Here is a 17,053-nt window from a genome sequence, read left to right on the forward strand (position 1 = left end):
ACCCAGTCCTGCCAGGCTGTTTCACACCACTTGTCTCCCTCTTGCCCTCATTCAAATCCTAAACCCAGCCTAAACCTTCTTTCCTCTCCTGATTCTTTCCTTCCCCTCTGTCACACTAGAGTTGTCATTCTCTCCTCTGCATCTTGTACTTGACACTCTGAATATAGGCTATAAATATATTGGCCATGTGTGTAATAGATAAACATTTATTTCTAGGGCAAGAACACTAGTTGAGTTTTTGGTTTGAACAGTTTAATCTCCTTGGAGCAGGGCTTTGACAGCTGAGATGTGTGTAGAGCGTGAGTGAGTGAGGCAGCCCCAGCCCCATGATCATTGAGGGCTCAGGCTGGTGGCACCTGCCCTCAGAATATGTGCCAATCAATGGAGCTAAAGCAGAAAAGGTGGCGCTGAATGAGGAAAGTGAAAAACTCAGGCATGGTTTAAAAAGCCATGCAGTGGAGAAGGTCCAGGTCTGTTTGCAGTGATGGCTGAAGGGCCCTGAAACCATCGATCCAGCCATTGCTCAGGCTTATTATAATCTTAAGCAGATATTTTTGTGGTGGTGGTCCTTCAGGTGACAAGGTTTGATTGTGAGAGGACAGGTAAGTAATAAGAATATTAGGTACCACACTTCATCCAGGAAAGTGTCCTTTGTGAGACCGTTCCCTCCTAGCCGCTCAGCAGACAAGGGAAGATTTTTAAATCAAGAACAGAGCTGGTCAACTTTATCTGGATCATCTCTCACTGACATTAAGTAACTGTGTTCCATTTAGTCCAGTGTCTGTCTGTCTTTGCTCAAATGCTGGGATTTAACTTAATGTTCCTAATTGTGAGGATCAGTTCAAACCTATCAGTTTCCAGGACCAGACATCGTTCTGTTCAAGCAGCCTGCTCCCCCTAATTGCAAGTACGTGACTGGCTTGAATATCCATTTGAAAGAGTGAACAAATGGTTTTGCAGAGTGGAATGAAATCTGTCATCTTAAGCGCTTCCTTGTCTGCCCTGCAGAGTAATAATAATCCTAATTATTTTTAAAGCAGGATTTCATCTGTTTTCCAATGTACATCCTGCAGATTGAATTGAGCCTCAGGATTACCTAGCAGCTAAATTCTGTCCTCCAATTCTACAGCCATTTTTCTAATGAAATTGTCTTTGGACAATAGTGTTTCCTCTTACCCTCCCCCCTTTCAAAAATATCAAGCATGACAAAGAGGTAGTAAGGAAACCAAACTTAGCCTGAACTCTTCCTAAATTGTGCTTTTAAAAAATATTTTTGTTTCCTAGCCTGAACATGCACATTCCATTTAGTTAGGGGTTTTCCATGTTACACAAACCATTTCCTATCTCTTCATCTTAAGAGGCATTCAAGGCAAGCTCTGCTGGTCTTGCAGAGCTGGAGAGTAGCTCGCTGATGGGAAAAGCCACTTGTTCAGAGTCACTGGGAGATTTTGAGAACAAATTGTAGTTAAACTTAAGATCTCTTGATTCCTCCTCCACTAGTCCACAGCACCTATTTTAATAAGACCAAGAAGTGTTGATCTTCTTAAAACTTTGCTATGATTTTTCATAATAGAGGTGGGGGAAAATGCTAGAAGGAAACCTTATACCAAAGCAATCAGTGGTTATTTTACTGTGATTATAGGTGGATTTTTTTCCTTCCCTAATCTCTTCTGTTCTGTGAAAGTCGCTCAGTCGTGTTCGACGCTTTGCAACCCCATGGACTATACAGTTATGGAATTCTCCAGGCCAGAATACTGGAGTGGGAAGCTTTTCCCTTCTCCAGGGGATCTTCCCAACCCAGAGATTGAACCCAGGTCTCCCACACTGCAGGTGGATTCTTTACCAGCTGAGCCACCAGGGAAGTCCGAGAATACTGGAGTGGGTTGCCTATCCCGTCTCCAGAGGATCTTCCCAACCCAGGAATCGAACAGCCTCCTGCATTGCAGGCGGATTCTTTACCAACTGAGCTATCAGGGAAGCCTTCTCCTACTCTTTAGTCTCCAAATTTTTAGTTATGTGATTACATTATTTTTACTGTTTTATAAATTTTAACTGTCAAATAGCTCTGTAGACTCTATTTCAGAAAATTTGTACTAGAAATTACCTTTTTTTAGTACCTCAGAATTATCATTATAAATATGAGTGTTCTAAATCTTGTAACCAATAACTTCAATGTGGTTTAGCATGGTATGGGAGGCTGTTCTTTCTGTAAGGAAATTGCCTTGTACTGCTACACTTTTATTCTTCTTTTTCTGAACATAATATACTTCCACATTTCGAGGTTCAAAAGTACAAAGGACATATACACATGAATAATCTCCTTCCCTTCTCTTCCTCACACCCATCTTGTTCTTCCCCACAGGCAACCAAATCACTCCTTCCAGAGATATTTTGCCTACATGTGTTTTACACAAAAAAGGCAATAGGCAATATAGTGTACATGCTGCTCTTAGAAAACATTCCATTTAGATCATAAAACTCTTCCTTGGACTTTTTAAAAATAGCCATTCCATATTCCATCATGAATTTAACACACCAATTTTCTAACTTCTTTTGATGAGCATTAAGGTTTTCTCAGTCTTTCTAATATGACAGTGATTCTATGAACAACTTTATACATTATTTTGAATGTAAGTTCTTTGATTCATGAGTGGGACTCTCTGTAGGTGACTTCCTAGATGTAGTACGTACACCTGTGAGTTTGATAGATGTTGCCAAATTGCTCTCCATCGGGTTGTATGCTATACTTTAACATCTCCTTGCAGGTGCCTCCTTCCCTTGGTACCAGGATGTCAGCTGTATCTCTGCTGTCGCTGTACTGACTCTAGCTGTCCTTCTCCTTTCCTGCTTTATTAATTCTAAATATGTTGTGAACTTAGAAACAAATAATCAAACTGATAGAATTGTGTGGTTCAGAGTCACGGCCTCAGCCCTGTAAAGGACTCATTCATCTGTTCAGCAAATGTTTACTGAACGCTTACTGTGCTCACCATTCTAGGCGTTAGGACATATGTTCTGCATCATGAATTTCAGGTGATATAAAAGACAGTAAATAAATGTACAAATAAGTGACTTCTAGATAAATGAAGTGTTATTGGACTTTAGTTTTGTTTTAGAGTTAAAGACAAATGGAAACCCACACACCAGTGTACTGCGTCCTTAAATTATAGGTTCATTTCCATTGGTAGCCCACTTGCTTTCTGTTTGACTGGGGAAGAGAGAGGGACAGAACAGGAATTGGGGTCTCCTCTTTTAAAGAGTGATGAACAGACAGTTGTTGGTGGAGTATCTAAAAAAGAACTGTGAATGTAATCAATGCTAACAAAGAGCAGTGTATCCCCACATCTGAGTTTTGGCTCAAGATCTACCATGAGCTGACCATAGATAAGTCATTTAAGTTCTCTGGACTCAATTTTCTATTAAGTGCAGGTAATGGTAGAAAAAGAAGTCCCTTCCTCCAGATGATGAGGGGAACCTCGGCTGACTTTCATTTCTCACCACCCCCTACCCCTCACTACAGTCTTTATGACATTAACCAGCCGCCCTGTCTGTAGCCAGATTGGTTGGAAAGTGGCTGGGTTCAGCAGGTTTTCTCTAGTACTCCATGTCCCAGAGTTTTAATATGCTAACACGCTACACTTTGAATCATCAAGAGAAGAATGTGGCATGTGGCATGTTTTTTGTTGTACCTCAGAGGATCTTTTCTATATGACTGGTATTCTTGGGACACGGGTTAAGAAAAAACTGAACTAAATTATCTGTTGTTGTGCAGTTGCTCAGTCGTATCCGACTCTTTGCGACCCCATGGACTGAAGCACGCCAGGCTTCCCTGTCCTTCACCATCTCCCAGAGTTTGCTCAAACTCATGTCCATTGAGTCGGTGATGCCATCCAACCATCTTGTCCTCTATCATCTGCTTCTCCTCCTGCTTTCAATCTTTCCCAGCCTCAGGGTCTTTTTAATGAGTCAGGTATTCACATCAGGTGGCCAAAGTATTGGAGCTTCAGCATCAGTCCTTCAATGAATATTCAGGGTTAATTTCCTTTAAGATGGACTGGTTTGATCTCCTTGCTGTCCAAGGGACTTTCAAGAGTCTTCTCCAGCACCACAGTTTGAAAGCTTCAATTCTTTGGCACTCAATCTATTTTATCTGTACCCATTCTTGTTATTCTAAGATTATGTTCTCATCTGTTTTACTCTGATCCATTTTCCTCCTTTAACAAAAACTAAATTCCTCACCACCACCACCACATCATTCTCCTCCTCTCCAAATTGCTGTCATTGGTCACCACATTGCTTTTGCCCCATCACATTATTACCCAGGACTGTTTTTGTGGGGGAACATACCAGGACACCATTCCAGAACCTCTCAGAATTACAGAAACCTGAATGACATTTGAGAATTTTTATTTTCAGAGGTAGCTGTCACCAGCATAACAAAAGATGTATTATATTAAAATCTATACCAATGATGGTTAGCTTGTTAAAATCAAGTGACAATACTTATTTATAAATACAATACATATACTTATTTATAAATACATATGTGTATCTAGCAGATTTGTCATTACTGGTTTATGGATGATTATAACCTGAACTGTGCTGTTTTCTCCAACTCCTCCTGAGTGTGAGATGGGGAAGAGACCTGCTTCTACCTGGCTCCCCTCCTCCTCACCTCTCCCGAATCTTGTTGACTTCAGGTCTGTGAAGAGAAAAAGTGTCAGCCGTGTCCGACTTTTTGCGACCCCATGGACTGTAGCCCACCAGGTCTCCTCTATCCGAGGGATTTCCCAGGTGAAGAGAGAACCAGTTCACAAACTACAACAAAACCACAGTCACAGAATGAAGTTCTTACAGCTTAAACTATTCTAAAGTTAAAATAGCTATGGAAAGAAACTGGTGTATTAATATTATTAATATTAATTAGTTAATATTAATAATACTAACATCATTAATAAATATTGTTTAGTAAGCTACTAACACGCCAATAGGTTGGAAAAACGAACTGTCAACCCTGTAAAAATTGCTTCTAATCTAAGTGGAGTAGGATCATGGAAAAGAATGCCAACCTAAGCCATTCATTTTTTTTTTTTTAAGTAAGGAATACTGGGCTTATCCTTTTGTACCTATGAGCTGAGTTTTCATATCAGAAACAGCACTCAGGTTTTTGATGTTTTTCATAATTTGGTAGGCAAGAAGTAGGACAGTAGCTCTTGGCTCTTAAGTAGAATATATTTAGTGTTCCCTTATAGCTCATGAAATGGTTCTGTTAACGAGAAAGAAACTTTCTCTCACATAAACTTCGTCACTTAAGAATATCATTGTCTTCCTTCCATAAGTAACTATATATTTTTAGAAAACCTTTTAATTACAATTGAGTTTGAAAGTAGAGTGCTCATACCAGCATAGAGGATGGTTTCGAGCTTCGATCACTATATCCCCACCGATTTCCTATTTTGCAAAAATAGCATTTCATACGGAATTTTGAGTCCTCTCCCAAATTCCCTCACCGATGTAAGTGGTTGGTTCTCAGAAAATGAGCATGTGCTTTGCAGCCAAAAACAGCTCAGCATGGCAGGGATTTATGTGTTCACACACTCAGGCAGCGGGGGTCATAGCGTGCCTGTATTCTCCACACTAGCTGGTAACTTCGGGAAACAGGGCCTTAGACTGTCTTGAGACTAGCTCTGTTTTTGTTTCTAGTGATTTCAGTGTATGAATGCTGATGTCAGTAGCTGCCATCCCATTTGTCTCACTGCTTTTACTGTCTCTGTAGAAGGCTGTTTTTTACCCCCACTCGGGCTTAAGTACCACCTGAGGAGAGAAGCCTTTTAAGGCCTGGGAGACGGGCCAGTGCCCTTTGTCCTTCTGTTCACCTACTAAAAGGTAGCATTGTTAACCTAATTCAGCAGGGCCCTGGCTCAGTATAAACACTGCTCAATAGAGCCAGAAAGACTAATTGAATTGTACAATACATCATTCTTCAGCAACAGTTTCAAGTGGATTGTACTTCATTTTCCAAAACACCATCCGTTTTTTCCTCATTTAAAATTTTTAAATATAGCAAATATTTAACCATTATAAACAAAACATTTGAACCCGGTTCTGTCTTTCCCTGCTGAACGGTGAGCTGTGTGAGGGCAGCATCCTGCCCGTTGTGGTCTCCACTGAATGGCCAGACACCTGCTCTGGTGTCTGCCATGGGTATACCTGTGTCTCCAGACCTCAAAATGAGGCGTTATTTAGCCCCATCAGCTGCTCTTTCCAGTCTGATTACATAGTTCAAGGTTTTGGCTGATTCTCAGTGCCGCTCCATGAGCACCATCTGCAGAGACTGTTATCTTCTCTGACTCTTTAACTCTGCAGGATCCCAGAGGACCACGAAACAGAACAGGCACCTCAAAAATAATTGCTTCTATAGGGAAAATTACTTTTATTAGAAAAAAAGCATTGATGCTTTTCTTTTGCACCTCTATAATTACATATGAGCTTTATAATAAAGAACATGGCAATAGTGAATTTCATAAACACGTGTTTTAATCAACATACAATAACCATACATTTAGTTACTGGGCTTCCCTAGTAACTCAGCTAGTAAAGAATCCACCTGCAATGTAGGAGACCCCAGTTTGATTCCTGGGTTGGGAAGATCCACTGGAGAAGGGATAGGCTACTCACTCCAGTATTCTTGGGCTTCCCTGGTGGCTCAGCTGGTAAAGAATCCACCCCAATGCAGGAGACCTGGGTTTGATCCCTGGGTTGGGAAAATTCCTTGGAGAAGGGAAAGGCTACCCGCTCCAGTATTCTGGCCTGGAGAATTCCATGGACTGTAAAGTCCATGGGGTTGCAAAGCATCGGACACAACTGAGCGACTTTCACTTTCACTGAGTTAGCACATGTACAGATTGCATGGTTGTATCTGCTTGTTGTCCCGTCCTTACCCACCTGGTGCATTTCTGTTTATCTTCCTAGACCTTGAGCTGGTGTCACCTGCCTTGCCAGGCCTGCCCTGGCTCCTAGCCCCCTTCTCCCCAGCATGGTTGACGTCTCCCTCCTTCAAGCTCCCAGTGGACCTCATCCATGTTCCTCTGTGGTGGATGATTGGCTGTGTGCTATGTGTATATTTTTGTTTTAATTATTGGTCTGTTATACTCAACAGTGAATCCCAGGAGGTTAGGGAGTATATCCTGTTTATGATTCATCAATACTCTTCTAGAGTGGGAACAGTGGATTTTCAGTTTTGTTAATGAGCAAAGTTGTTTGTTCTGTTTATGCTGAATTCCAGTCTTACTCCCATTACTGAAGAGGTTCCAGTGGAAGCTTTGTAGAGAGGTTCATGTCCTTGTATCAGTGAATTGGTATGTAAAGATTCCCCCAAACCACCCATGGGTCATGCATTAGTTAAGCTGTAGCTCAGGTGCATTTTGTTTTTTCTACTTATCTCTACTGACAAATGACATTTTAAAATCAGCTTTCTTACTCTTGTTGTTTACTGCCAAAAGTGGTTATAGAGTTGGCTGCATCTATTGGCTAGAGTCAGCCCAAGTCCGTGAGCGTGTGCTAAGTCTCTTCAGTCATGTCCAGCTCTGCAATTCCGTGGACTGTAGCCTGCCAGGCTCCTCTGTCCGTGGGATTCTCCAGGCAAGAATACTGCAGTGGGTTGCCATGCCCTCCTCCAGGGGATCTTCCCCACCCAGGGAGTGAGCCACCGGTCTCCTATGTCTCCTGCATTGGCAGGTGGATTCTTTACCGCTAGTGCCACCTGGGAAGACCCCAGCCCAAGTCTAGACCTGTACTAATAAAGGCAACTCTTTTCTGCTCACTAAAGTGTATGTTTGAGCTTGTTTTCTATGCACATTGTTCTGTATATAATATCCTTTTTTCCCCCTTTTTGGGAGATATTCTTTCATTCCTTTCGATGTACATGGTTTACCTATCTTTTTAAAGTAACTACTTTATAAAAATACTATAGAATATATGTACATATATATGCACATGGTTTTAGTTTTTATTTTTTTATTTATTTGGTTTTAGTTTTTAAAATCAGCCTTGCTGTTAAGAGTCTTAATTATTTTTTTAAACTTTTTATTTTGAAATAATTATAGATTCACAGGAAGTTGTATAGATAATGTAATACAGAGGGGTCCTGTGTATCTTTCACCCACTTTGCCCACTGGGTTTATGTTAAATAACTGTAATACAATATTTTTAAAAAAAACAACAGGAAATTGACATTGGTATACTGAGTCTGTATAGTTCTGTGTCATTTTATCATGTATGTGAAAGTGTTAGTCACCCAGTCATGTCCAACTCCTTGCAACCCCATGGACTATAGCCCACCAGGCTCCTCTGTCCATGGGATTCTCCAGGGAATCACACAACGGAAAAACAGAGCTAATATATGCTGTAATTCCTTTCAATGCCCAGGTTGCTTTTACCAATTGAGTTTCTTGGAAGAGAGAAAGAAAAGCCACATTTTATACTTAGTTATACTATGGGCTTTTTCATTTGGCTGTGTTCAGAAAAAGGATGTCATTTTGGTATTTAAGCTATGGTTCCCAGCTGGAGGAGGTGTGGAGAGCCGGTGATGCGCCAGCGCTGATGGAGGGTTTCTCTCGTAGGTGTCTAAGCAGGCCAAAGAGTTCCTGGAGTACGTGTACGAGGAGCCGCTGATCGACATCCAGCAGCAGAACCCCATGCTCTACGGACACGCCGAGCCGCTGGCCGCCGTGGTGCGGTTGCGGCAGCGGCTGAAGTCACTGCGAGCCTATTTGTTCAGCTGCCGGGCGGCGGTGGCCGAGGATCTGCGCCGCAGGTAAGAGTCATAAATGTCAGACAGCTCCGGTTTGTTTTTCTTGCCTGCCCCGGGAGGGTGGTTAGATGATCTCCGAGGGCCTTTACAACGCAGGGTAGCTGGAATTCTGCGGTTCTCCCTCAGGGCTCATCTCTGACTTTTTCCTCTGAGGGCCTCTGTCTGGTTGAGCCAAGCACAATGAAAATAATATCTCAGCGGAACTGAAGGCTTTTAACCCATGCATCGAGTTCCCACGACGGTGAAGACCTCTCTTTACCTATAGGTTAACTTGAGATAATATTCATGAAGTGTCTTCATTGATTGTAGTGTCTTATAGTTTCTCCAATTTCAGTTCCTATTATCGTCAGTGAACATAAGCATGTTTGAAATATTTCATAGCTCAAAAGCATTTTTTTTCAATGAGAAATTAGTAAGTGGTTATTCAAATCTTATTTTACAGACAGAAACAGACTTGGTAAATGATACAGGCCGTAGAGCTGAAATTAAAATACATTAAAAAAAGAAAAACAACCCACCATAAAAAGACTCAGGATTCTGCCTTTTCATGTTATCATTGGCATAGGCTGCTTTTCCATAGGTTGGTTATGTCCAAGTTTATGGAACACACAAGTCCACACTCAAGCTTTATGATTCTTAACATAAAATTGAAGTTAAAAAATGTGTCTGCTCTCATCGAATTCCTTTTTTACAGTTAGGTTTTATTGGCATTTAAATTCTCACCCTTGGTAGACACAAACTAGCTTATACTTGAAATAATTGTTGTTGGTGTTCATAAGTACCTAAACATATCTTTAAAATATTTTTTTTAATGGTAACTTGAAGGCATACATTAGTCATGGTTTTTGGAGGCAAGCATATGTGAAAAAGAAGCTTCAGAAAGTGATAGTCTGCTATTTGAAATCTAATTAATATCCAAAGAGCTCCAGGCCTCTGAAGAAGATATTTTGAGAAGAATTAAATGTAGATAGTAAAGGATATGTAATATCTGGACAAGCTCTCATAAAAATAATAATGAAAAGGCAGCTGCCGTGGAGGAAAATACTTTGCAGCGGTAGTCATTCTTTTACCTAGTTGTTTTTCAGAAAACACGAGAAAGTAGTCGAGATTTACTCTTGTAAAGTCTAGGCAAATCTTAATTTTAAAAGATTGGGGCTTTGCCTGAAAGGCAATAAAATTATGTGTTTCCAAGAAACCTACCACCCAGACTAGATACAAGACTTTTGACATTCAAAGTGTGTTTGCTCTATCCCTCTCAGTACCTTTTGGCTTTGCGCAGAGCTGGTTTTTCTCTGTGCTTTTATTTTTGAATAATTGTTAAAGTCTACACATGGAAATCATGTTGGATACCTTTATGATATAATGTTTTGCTTTGGTTAAATATGCCAAATCTGGGCATACATTTAGAAATTAACTAGGAGATCCTCTCTTCATATGGATGACTAAGCATACCTATGCTGCTCCAGCAGTTTGGTGGCTTACCACCATGTACTACTACGCCTTATGGCCAGACCACCAGGAAAGGAATGGAAGTTCTAGAGAGAAGGCAGTCCTGGGGCTGTGAGAGTGAAAACAGGAATCTTTTTTTTCCCCCTCTTCATTTCTCTTTCCTGGACTTGTTCATGACCATTATTCAGTGCAGTGCCTGGCAGATGGTGTGTGTTTAGTAAGTACTGAATGTGTGGATGTAAGGAGGGATGGGTGATGGATGGATGTCTGTTACAGTGTCACTTTAGACCACTGAGCCGTGGCTGGTAGCCCAATTCGGAGGAAGGAGTCATCTTCAGATTCTTCTTTTTCTTACTTCCCTATCAGTTAGCACAGTGTTTGAACCTTCTGAAACCTTCAGAAATTGTTGTTGAATAAATGAACAAACCAAACCAGCCCCCAAAAGATTTGGTTGATTCTGTTTCTGGGATGGCTCTCAAATCTTTCCTTTGCTTTTCACTTCCAATGTACTCCCCTGGTTCAGTCTCAGGACCATTACCGTATCCTTCTAACTAGTCCGTCTCACTTGGATTTCTTTCCTCTCCAACTGAACCTTCACATCAGGCAAATTATTAAAGCGTAAATATGGAGTTAAAGATCTACCCCAGTCTAACCCAGTATTTTGTTCTACTCTCTCAAACACAAATAATTATTTGATTCTTCCCTCAGTACATTCTGTTGTGAGAATTAAATGGGTTTTTACAACTGAAGGGCTTACAGTAGTGCCTGTACACAGTAAATAATAAATACTATTATTATTAATACTGCTTTCTTACCCTAGATTGTTGTTGTCTCTAGCTTTAAAAACCTTTGTTAAAAGAGTCCACTTAAAAGCCGCCCCTGATGCTCTGTAACTGGAATCAGGCCCCTTCTCCTGCTCCTCACTGTGTCCGGAGAGGGGTGAGCAAGAGGAAGTGGGCTGGAGAGCTAGTCTGGCACAGGGCCCGCGGTTTCTGGGTATGCGGTGCATACTTATCTGTGCATTTGTTGCATAAAAATGGGTGGATCGGGAGGCTCCCTAAGACTTCCTAAGAGCAAAAAATAAGACGACGATTCCTACAGAGCCCTAGAAGAGGTGCTATAATTTTTTTGTTGTTGTCTTAGTTTCTGTGTATTTATATCATCTCTGAGGTTACCAAGCTCTCCAACCTGGCACAGAAAAAAGTACACCAGTAGCAAGCAGTCCTCAGCTTTTGGGGTGGGGGGTGGTTTGGGGGGAGTTAAGAACTTTTTTGGATTTATTTTAAAATATGACTGTTTAGTGAAATATGTCTAAGGTTTTCTGGGATGTCCATACTTCTTACAGCTGGACCGTGCTTATTCATTCTGCCTTCTTCAGTGTCTATAAAAATAACCATTTAACAGAGGGGATCACCCACCTCATGCTAAAATGCCTGTCACCAGAAGCCATCTCTTACCTGTCTTCCACTTTTATACGGAATCTGACTTTTTAAAAACAAAATCAGTCAGCAATACCTTCAGTGGCAATAAACTTGTTCAAAAGCAGGATACTGAAGCTTTCCTTTATTTCACCGGGGGTACCACCTCTAGAGTGGGGTGGGGGGCGGAGTTTAGACAGTGAGAAGGACCTGCTGGGCACAGCTAACCATATAGATCCTTGATAGAAATTAAAAGAGGGAGGAGTTGATGAGCAGCAAGGGAACCAAAATAGAGCAAGGGAATCCAGTTCTTATCTAGTCGTAAAAGGCATTCTCTCCCTGCCTGGGTTTTACCTCCATATAAAAGTTGCCATTAATCTCCAGCAAGTAGGCCCAACATGCTGAAGACCTGTCAGTGCCGTATAAACAGAATAAAGCAAACTGTTAATATTGCTGTCGTGAGGAACCTGGAAACAGACTGATTAATCGTATGGGCGCTAGACCGCCAAGGAGCCAACTTTGGTCATTGCCTTATTAGGGAAGTCGCAGTTGGCTTTTAGGCCTGTCATTACAATGACCGTCCGGTTTTTATCCTCACTGTTTTTGTTATTGTTGTTAAACGAACGCCTTGTTCTTGAACCCGAACTGCAAATCTTGACTGGCAGGGGTGATTAGTTTAGAAAAAGTCAGTGTCTTCTACGAAGTCTAAAATGTTTACAGTGCTGACAATTCACGGCCTCTGAGGACTCCCAGATGGCGACCCTGCTGGATCAGTTCAAGGTCTAGTTAACTTTTCACGAGAAGAATTATTTACAGTGTCCACATGTGGAGGTGCGTGAAGTATTCTGTGGAAAATCTTGGCACTGTCAGGATACATCCGGATGAGCAGCCGTTAAGGACGTGTTCAGGAGAGACCCCGGGAAAAGCTGGGAAGTGCCTCGCCCTGCATGCTCCGCTGAACACAGAAACGGTGGGATCCAAGCGTAAATCAGAAGTCATAAATGGTCACCTCGGGGCCAGGTTTGCCCTCAGACATGTTTTGTTTGGCCTTTCAGGGATGGCCCCACCAGGTTTTAAAGTTGCGAAATAGTAGCAAATGTCAGACCAACTCAATAGACATGAATTTGAGCAAACTCTGGGAGATCGTGAAGAACAGAGAAGGCTGGTGTGCTGCAGTCCATGGGGTCGCAAAGAGTGGGATGTGACTTAGCGACAGAACAACAGCAGCAGAAGCGAACATTTAAATAACTAGGCCTTTTCACGCTCACACAAAATAAAGCTCTCTGGTTTCTCTTAGGAAATCAGAAGCTCTGAGTACACAAGGCTTCCCTCATTCCTGGATGTAGCAATCAGCATTACGTATTAGACTCTCCACTTTGCCATAGTCTCTGCCCCTCCTGTTATCTCCCCAAGCCCACTGACAATTGGTACATAATATGTTGCTGCCCTGCGCTTCTCATCCTCAGCCCATTTCATTTATTTCTGGTGGTGAGATAATTGTGATTTTATCAGTTAAAAAGTACTTTCCCATAAGTATACTCTTTGGTCTCTACAAGAGCCCTTCAAATAGGTAAGACATGGTATTTAGAAAAAATGGAAGGAACTATGACTCTAAGATGCTACGTGACTTGCCTGAGGTGACAGAGCCGGCAAGAAGCAGAGTCCACACTTGGAACCAGGCTTTCTGATGCTCAAATTGCTCCTACTTTCCCAGGGGCGTTTGCTGGTGGCGGTGATGTCCAGAAGTTTCTAGACTCTTTAGAGGAAGGAAGCCCTTTTATTTCTCCTGAAGACCTTCATTGAGGTTGTCTAGGAGAGTGTGAAGGCAGCAAGGTGGCAGACAGTAATGTCTCTTGTATGGGAAGGTGCAATTGCCGAACTCACTGCCAGCGCTGGGCTTGGAAAGCAAGGCATGACTATTGGCTTAGCGCTAATGAGCATATTTTCCTCCGGGTTTGTGTTTACCAGACCTTTCTGTTGCACAGACCTGTAAATGTAGACGTGTCTGTAGGGTTATCTTATCCATGTCTAAAATAAATATTACGATCTCTTTCTCACCATCATTTCATAAAAGAACATAATCCAAAAAAAAAAAAGGTGAACAGCAATCAAACAGCTTTTTAAAGTCAAATAGATTTAAAATTCAATCTACTATTCTTTTTTTTGGTCTCATTTTGCCTTGGATTGCTGAAAAACATTGCCAGAGCAATCCCAGTTGTTTAGACTAGGTTTTCAGAAATCCTGAATTAAGTCATATTTTCTCTTCTGAATGCTGAAGTGAAATTATCTAGTCCAAAGATACTACAGAAATCAGTTACAGATATTACAGAAATCAAGATATTACAGAAATCAATTGGTGGATGCCTGAGTGTTTCCCATTCTCTATCATTAACAGATGATTGGGGTTTTGGGAGCCTGATGAATCCAAAGTTCCTATTATTATAAATATTTAAAACTAGTTTCTCTCCAACACTACTTGAGGCCAATAGGCAATATTATGCCTGCCTTCCCAGTTACTTAGAGCACAATTGTGATGGTTCTGGGGGAACAGGTAATCCTACTTCTTTGTTAAGTTTAGTTCTTGGCTTAGACCATTCTAAACAATTTGACAGCTTAATTTAGGAATCTTTGTGAAAGAAACTGTTAGTCGCTCAGTCATATCTGACTCTTTGCTACCCCGTGGGCTATAGCCCACCAGGTTCCTCTGTCCATGGAATTCTCCAGGCAAGAATACTGGAGTGGGCAGCCATTCCCTTCTCCAGGGGATCTTCCCGACCCAGGGATTGAACCCGGGTCTTCAGCATTGCAGGCAGATTCTTTACTGTCTGAGCCACCAGGAATCTCTAGACAATACCAAATGTGATTCTTCTACCTTGAAAGTCACCTTTTTCTGTTTTCAGTCTCACATTTTATTTGAAATTATATCCAGAACTAGTTCTCACTGAAATACCAGCTTTATTGAACAGTGAGAAATTTCTATCATAGAAACCACTTTTATTAATTTTGTCTAGCCTGCTGAGTGCCAGAAAAATATGAGTGAATATGTATGTGTGTCTATCCTGTCAGACTGTCCTTGCCTCCTCTTCCTTCAAGCAAAATTTAGCGGCTTGCTCAGCTCTTAGAAACAGTCCCCAGAAATGGCTTTTAATGTACCAAGTTTCCTTTCCTGCTCCTTACCCCCAGGGAAAGCTGTCTGTCTGACTACTGAGTTCACTAGACAGGAAGCTAAGTCCAAAGGTTGAAACATCCTTTGGGTGTCCACTAGCATCTCAAACTTAATATGGTCAAAACTGAGCTAGTAGCCCCTCCCCCGCTCCTGTTGCAAACTGCTCCTGCTGCGGGGCCCCCAGCCGCCTTACTGGCACCTCCACCCATCCAGTTCAGGCCGAACACCTTTCTTTAAGTTCCGAATCCAACCTATCAGCAAATCCTGTCAGCATCACCTTCAAAATAGATCCAGTCAAACTGAAATCGTCATAAAACCATCACTTCCCCGGCTACCCCCTGGGTCCGAGTCGCTGTCACTGTCCCCTGGATTTTCGTGGTAACTGGTCTCCCCCTTCAGTCTGTTCTTAAGACTACAGTGAGAGTTAATGTGTACATTAGATGATGTCACCCCCGACTCAGACTATCTGATAGCTTCACCTCTCTTCACCCAGGTAAAAGCCGAGGACGAATATGGCTGGTTCCCCATCCCCTCTCTGCCCTCATCTCCCGATACGTGCCCCCTCCTTTTCTCTGTTCCAGCCAGACCAGCCTTGTTTAGTCCTTGGGCACAGCACGCAGGCTCCCACGTGAGCTTCTGTGTTTGTTTTCCTCTTCCCCAAGTAACTGCAGAGCTGGCTTCCTTATCTCCCTTAGACCCATATGCAGTCATTTTGTTCATGAGGCATCCTTGACCACTGTATTTGAAATTGCACCCAGCGCCCTCCCTGACACACACACTTCATCTTTTTAGTCTCTGCTTATTACCACGTAATGTAGTGTTTTATATTGTCTGTCTCCCTCTCTGGAGCCACACGTATGGCTGTGGAGGTCATGCTTTTTGCAGCCTGTATAGCGGTGCCCAGAGACCCTGTGCTCTCCACACTAGATGTAAGCTACGAAAGGTCATGGCTTTTTATCTGTTTTATGTTCCTAGGCCCTGTTGTATCTCCAGAGCCTTGAACTATACTGTGTGTGTGTGACTGTGTGTGTTAGCCACCTAGTCATGTCTGGCTCTTTGCGACCCCATGAACTATAGCCTGCCAGGCTCCTCTGTCCATGGAATTTTCTAGGCAAGAATACTGGAGTGGGTTGTCGTTTCCTATTCCAGGTGATCTTCCCAGCCCAGGGATCGAACCCAAGTCTCCTGCTTGGCAGGTGGATTCTTTACCACTTAGCCAAGGCTTCCCAGGTGGTACCAGTGGCAAAAACACTGCCTGCCAATGCAGAGACACCAGAGACTTGGGTTCAACCCCCGGGTCAGGAAGATCCCTTGGGGAAGGAGTGGCTACCCACTCCAGTATTCTTGCTTAGAAAATTCCATGGACAGAGGAGCCTAGTGGGCTAGAGTCCATGGGGTCTTAAAGAGTTGGACATGACTTAGCAACTAAAGCCACCACCGACCACCACTGTACATACTACTTTTAACCCAGTCATTTTGCTTAGTATATTGTGAACATCTTTTTATGCCAGTAAATATTTGTCTAAAGCATCATGAATCTCTGAGTGAAAATGGTATTTTGATGTGTGAACATTCTGATGCATCCTCAATCTTAGAAGTATATGAGGATATTATTCGGTGTGCCCAACAAAAGATTACATGAGCTGAAAGAGATCATTTCATAGCAACAGCTCCTCATCTCTCTACCTCCCAGTAAGTCAGACATATTAGGTAGCGGGATTATCTGTTACAGAGAGAAAAGATTGCATGCTCTTGTGACTTGAATACACTTAATGTCTCCTCTGGCAGCCTCGTTCTTAAAACACAGTCTACACAGACTTGACTTGCTATGTCTCTGAACTGCAAATGAGGAGTGTCTATAGCCAAAATCTAAGATCCAAATGTACAACCGATCATTAGCCAAAATCTGGTTAATACTGGATTTTAGAAGGTTGAGCGCATTTTAGCTGCAACATTATCACGAAATTAGTCTCATTAAAGATCAGAGATTATTAGCACTTCAAATTTATAGATAACACATTCTTTAAGCCCAGTAAATGAACACAGCTGTTTATGCTCTCTGTAAGATTTAATATTGCCTAGACTTTGTGGCTAGTTTTTAAGTTAGCTAGTTAAAAGTGTCTTTGGGGCTTTCCTCTCAACAGACTAGCTATGCGAATCTATCGAGACTCAAAACCTACTAAAACACAAAATGTTATTTTGGTAGTT

General features: G+C 42.0%; 1 protein-coding gene across 1 annotated transcript in view; it reads left to right on the plus strand.

The window, feature by feature from the left end:
* The window catches only part of PLEKHM3 (pleckstrin homology domain containing M3), a 203,934-nt gene that overhangs the window by 82,580 nt on the left and 104,301 nt on the right, over positions 1–17,053 (plus strand). Inside the window, exon 5 of the mRNA XM_043444821.1 lies at positions 8,622–8,815. Coding sequence (XP_043300756.1) covers positions 8,622–8,815 — 194 coding nt within the window. The remainder of the gene's footprint in view (positions 1–8,621; positions 8,816–17,053) is intronic.

The sequence above is a fragment of the Cervus canadensis genome, chromosome 24 (genome assembly GCF_019320065.1).
Source record: "Cervus canadensis isolate Bull #8, Minnesota chromosome 24, ASM1932006v1, whole genome shotgun sequence".
In the NCBI taxonomy this organism is placed as follows: Eukaryota; Metazoa; Chordata; class Mammalia; order Artiodactyla; family Cervidae; genus Cervus; species Cervus canadensis.